Source organism: Salmo salar, chromosome 15 (assembly GCF_965601325.2).
Source record: "Salmo salar chromosome 15, fSalSal1, whole genome shotgun sequence".
NCBI lineage: Eukaryota > Metazoa > Chordata > Actinopteri > Salmoniformes > Salmonidae > Salmo > Salmo salar.
In genome coordinates, this window is record NC_138305.1 from 91,246,622 (window position 1) to 91,252,500 (window position 5,879).

At 42.0% G+C, this 5,879-nt stretch overlaps 1 protein-coding gene across 1 annotated transcript in view; it reads left to right on the forward strand.

Annotated features, from left to right (window-relative positions):
* Window positions 1–1,515: 1,515 nt before the first annotated feature.
* Window positions 1,516–5,879, forward strand: part of LOC106572493 (voltage-dependent L-type calcium channel subunit alpha-1D) — a 33,029-nt gene continuing 28,665 nt past the window's right edge. The window contains 2 exon segments of the mRNA XM_082961503.1: window positions 1,516–1,526; window positions 1,711–1,816. Of these exon segments, the coding sequence (XP_082817629.1) occupies window positions 1,516–1,526; window positions 1,711–1,816 (117 nt within the window).

Genomic DNA, 5,879 nt, shown 5'->3' on the forward strand with positions numbered 1-5,879 from the left:
AAACCTGGAGGAACTCTGCTGTTAGGGAGAAGATGGCCAATCCGCCCCCAGGTGATCTGCTGCCCTATAACACAGCTTCAGCAAGGGTTCACTCTCACCCGCCGAATCCAAAGCTGTCAACTCCCACCACTGTTGCTGCTCTCTCCCGGCCTCAGACAACCCCATTCCCGAGGTCGCTTCACCGGAAGACCCTTCACCAGCAGACCCAATCTTTCTCACAAAGTCAGCCCGACACCCATTGGAAGTTGAACCCAGCCGGAGACAATGGTCACATGAACTGGTCCGAGCCAAAGCCTCCTGAGCATGTTTCCAACCTAGACAAACAGGACAGCACTCGTGAGTATCTTTAATTTAAGTTGTGAAACCACATGCCCTAGAGTACGTTTTAGGTTCAAACAGGTTAGAAAAGGCAGGTTAGCCTTTTTTAATTTACACTTACCACTGGCCATCTTACTCATGCAAGGAATCACTGGCTACACAAGCAGAGCAGAAAGTAGTGGGTTTTTAGCAAACACAAAAATCGATACCAAGACCCAAAACTCACAACATCTAGGGGGACGAGTACTCTCCCCCCAGTAATAGACACCTTAGTCTGAGCCAAATCTCGTAGTATTTGTGTTTGTAAATTGTGTGACATGTTCTTCTTTCAGGCAAGCTGAAGAGCAAGAATTGAGAAAAATAATGCAAGTCCCGGTATTACAGCCAGGAAGGCGAGGCTTCCGAGGGTGGGCTCGGCTTCCATTGGCCCGTGTGGTGTGATTTCAGTTTTCTTCAGGTGGATATGATTGGTCATTAACTCCCCATAGTATGTTATGCTGAGTGACTGGCTGAAAGGGAACAATACATCTTCTTTGCAGTCACCAAATCACGGTGATCAAAATTGGAAGTACAACTATCCAAAGGTGCAGAATTATGGTCAATTCATCTCCTATTATGCATATTTCACCAAATAATTTTATACACATCAAATCAATAAAAAAATAAGCACATTGTGTGCAGAATTCATTCATTGATATTATCACAATTCAATTCCATGTGTTCAATACATAGGCTGGTTTGCTCACAGTTTTGTAGACTTTACATCGGCACACAGAAACACAATCCACAATATAAATAAGGAAAGGTGAGTACAATGGAGTAACACAACTGCTATGAATGTGGAGGCCTCTATAATAGAAGGTCACAATGTTAGACATGATGACCCAAAGATACTTAGAAAGTAACCTCATTCATTCTCTACATCTCTGCATAACAGCAATATTGTACAAAATCATAAAAATTAGACAGTCCCCATTGCCTAGATCTTTCCCTACATTGTACAGTACATGGAATGACCTTGATGGGGTGATTTGGAATTTTGTGCAGTAGTATTTACTGATAGCAGGAAACAGTGAAGACAATTGCACACATTTCTCTTCTAATGAAGACAATGTCTGTGAACAAAACACCTAACAGTGAATTTTGTATTTACTGATGACATTTGTATTTAACGTTTTTCAAAAGGTGGTCTAAGATATGCACGTCAGGTACAAAGGCAAGAAAATTATCAGACGTTTGTAAATGTATTTTGAGCATTTGATCATTGCTGTTCTGCAATAGATACATTTAAACGAAGATCCAAAAATTGCTTGTACGCAATTGAGAAAAACTGTAAGTCAATCATGCATTCACTGTGGTGTGTAGTATTTACCCTTAACTGTGGTCCTGCAGACCTTTTGATATTTTCATTCTACTTGCTATCTTTGCCAACTGTGTGGCCCTGGGTGTATCTAAACCCTTCCCAGAGGAGGACTCCAATTCCACCAACCACAACCTGGTGAGTTGGTGCAAGGCGGCTGATATAGAGGCTGAGGTGTCAGTCAGGGAGATCATAGAGGCTGGGTTATTGGGAGTGCTATATAATGGCCAAACCTGGGTTCAAATAGATATACTGTATTTGAAATCTTAGCTAATTTAGCTGAGCTTACTTGGCACAACTGAATCAGTGGAATACACCTAAAAGTGCAAAACCCATCTGGGACTCTAGGCAGGCACAAGCAAATGCTCAAAGTATTTGAACAACTTCAGGAAAACCTGGAGGTCTTTTATGAAGTGAGATGTGGCACATCAAAGGGTGGTATCAAAAGTCTAGGGAAAATCCAACAGGTAGACTACAACAGCTTCTGTGAAGGTAGGGGTGTAATCCTAAAGAATAATGCCGTTAAAGGGGCAATCTGCAATTTCTACATCCATGTATTGTCTTATAAATATGTATGCTATGAACCCATTGATTCCTGAACAATATAACTTATAAATGCCACTTGAACTTCAGTTCAACTGTCATACACCATCAGAACCCAAAATATCAGCTTGTTTTAATCCATTGTTTATAAATAAAAGTAAACAAATACTTTATAGCCTCAAAACATGGTTAAAAATATAATACTGATATCGTGGATGGTCAGTCCTTGTGTAACAGTATTGCTTCAGTCCCTCTCCTTGCCCCAACCTGGTCTTGAACCAGGGACCCTCTGAAGACATCGACAACAGTCACCCAATAAGCATAATTACCTATCACTCCACAAAAGCCACAGCTACATCAAGGTCTCAGAGCGAGTGACGTCACCGACTGAAACACAACTAACGCGCACCGCTAACTGGATAGCCATTTCACACCAGTTACACATGCATCCATAGCTCTGTCTCTGAATTTGAGAGTGGGTACATTTCCCCAGCCCCATCCCTCAGCTTTTTATCGAAACGGGCGGGGAAGACCCTTTGTTATTGTTTTTACTGCTGATTGCCCCTTTAAAGAGGAAAAGTTGGGGGTCTGACTCAGATCAGGTGACCGTGTGAGAGACAATGACACTTAAATACTGACTATCTGTTCCATCCCCATGTAAGCCCCTCTGCCCCTCTCTCTCTATGGCAGAGGACATGATCTGATCTGTGATGTCTTATAGAATACAATTCCACTGTAGTTTATGTACAGGTAACTGCCAAAATAAAGAAAACATTTGAGTAAATGAGGGATACAAAGTACAGTTGAAGTCGGAAGTTTACATACACCTTAGCCAAATACATTTAAACTCAGTTTTTCACAATTCCTGACATTTAATCCTAGTAAAAATTCCCTGTCTTGGGTCAGTTAGGATCACCACTTTATTTTAATAATGCGAAATGTCAGAAGAATAGAAGATAATTATTTATTTCAGCTTTTATTTCATTCACATTCCCAGTGGGTCAGAAGTTTACATACACTCAATTGGTATTTGGAAGCATTGCCGTGAAATTGTTTAACTTGGGTCAAACGTTGCGGGTAGCCTTCCACAAGCTTCCCACAATAAGTTGGGTGAATTTTGGCCCATTCCTCCTGACAGAGCTGGTGTAACTGAGTCAGGTTGGTAGGACTCCTTGCTCACACACACTTTTTCAGTTCTGCCCACAAATGTTCTATAGGATTTAGGTCAGGGCTTTGTGATGGCCACTCCAATACCTTGACTTTGTTGTCCTTAAGCCATTTTGCCACAACTTTGGAAGTATGCTTGGGGTCATTGTCCATTGGGGAAGGCCCATTTGCGACCAAGCTTTAATTTCCTGACTGATGTCTTGAGATGTTGCTTTAATATATCCCCATCATTTTCCTCCCTTGTGATGCCATCTATTTTGTGAAGTGCACCAGTCCCTCCTGCAGCAAAGAACCCCCACAACATGATGCTGCCACCCCCATGCTTCACGGATGGGATGGTGTTCTTCGGCTTGCAATTCGCCCCCTTTTTCCTCCAAACATAACAATGGTTATTATGGCCAAACAGTTCTATTTTTGTTTCATCAGACCAGAGGACATTTCTCCAAAAAGTACGATCTTTGTCCCCATGTGCAGTTGCAAACCGTAGTCTGGCTTTTTTAATGGCCGTTTTGGAGGAGTGGCTTCTTCCTTGCTGAGCGGCCTATCAGGTTATGTTGATATAGGACTCGTTTTACTGTGGATATAGATACTTTTGTACCTGTTTCCTCCAGCATCTTCACAACGTCCTTTGCTGTTGTTCTGGGATTGATTTGCACTTTTCGCACCAAAGTACGCTCATCTCTAGGAGACAGAACGCGTCTCCTTCCTGAGCGGTATGACGGCTGCATGGTCCCATGGTGTTTATACTTGCGTACTATTGTTGATACCTTCAGGCGTTTGGAAATTGCTCCCAAGGATGAACCATACTTGTGGAGGTCTACCATTTTTTTCTGAGGTCTTGGCTGATTTCTTTTGATTTTCCCATGATGTCAAGCAAAGAGGCACTGCGTTTGAAGGTAGGCCTTGTTATACATCCACAGGTACACCTCCAATTGTTTCAAATTATGTAAATTAGCCTATCAGAAGCTTCTAAAGCCATGACATCATTTTCAGGAATTTTTCAAGCTGTTTAAAGGCACAGTCAACTTAGTGTATGTAAACTTCTGACCCACTGAAATTGTGATACAGTGAATTATAAGTGAAATAATGTCTGTAAATTTTTTGGGGAAAAATGAGTTGTGTCATGCACAAAGTAGATGTCCTAATCGACTTGCCAAAACTATAGTTTGTTAACAAGAAATGTGTGGAGTGGTTGAAAAACGAGTTTTAATGACTCCAACCTAAGTGTATATTCAACTGTATATTGAAAGCAGGTGATTCCACACATCCCATGCTTAGGGTAATGTATAAAAATGCTGGGCAGGCCATTGGTTTTGCCATTATTTTGGCTACCATGGTTATGCCCCCACCACAGGGCACGAGTGGTCACTGAGTGGTTTGATTAGCATGAAAATTATGTAAACCATATGCCATGGCCGTCTCAGTCACCAGATCTCAACCCAATTGAACACTTAGGGAGATTCTGGAGCGGCGCCTGAAACAGCGTTTCCACCACCATCAACAAAACACCAAATGACGGAATTTCTCGAGAAAGAATGGCGTCTCATCTCACCAATAGAGTTCCAGACACTTGTAACATCTATCTAGAGGCGAAAGAAACGCACACCTATTTAGGCGAAGTGCTGGCTAGCGGAGTGGAACACTTAAAACAATTAAGGAGAGCCGCACACTCTAGGAGCTCAGATGCAAAAATATTTATGTCCAACGTTTCGACAGAAGCTGTCTTCATCAGGGTATATGTCAAATCTATGCCATGGCGCACTGAACACAACCTTGCAGATCATCATACTGGGTCAGTGTTGTCCATCTGCTTGGCTGTGGGGCAGGACAATGGTTGGATAGTACTCTCCTTAAATCCCTTTATAGATCTTGGAGTAGATCCCTTTATTGGATTAGAATTTGTGGGGAGGAAACAGAGGCTGAAGTCTGACGCTTCCCCATAATCCTCCCCCACCCCCTCTCTGCTATAGTGATACACTATGTCTTCATGCATTCATTATACTACTATAGCTTATCCTTCTAATCTGTCACATCACCTTGTTTGACCAGGATGATATGGCCAGGTTTTGGCTGCCTTTCTATTCCAGCCTGACATAGAAGCCCAGTGACCGTGGTGCCAGAGATTAGCAGCATAAGGATGCATTTGGCCCAGGGTTACTGACTAGCGCTCAAGTGATAGGCTTATTATGGCTCCTTACTCCTGTGCACAAATTTTGACCTATATATGCCATCAACGTGACGGTGCCTGTCTTCCACCCCACATGTAGTAGATACACTGCCAGTCTATAGTTTTAGAACACCTACTCATTCAAGGGTTTTTCTTTACTTTTACTATTTTCTACATTGTAGAATCAAAACTATGAAATAACACATGGAATAATGTAGTAACCACAAAAGTGTTAAACAAATCAAAATATATTTTAGATTCTTCGAAGTAGCCACCCTTTGCCTTGATGACAGCTTTGCACACTCTTGGCATTCTCTGAACCAG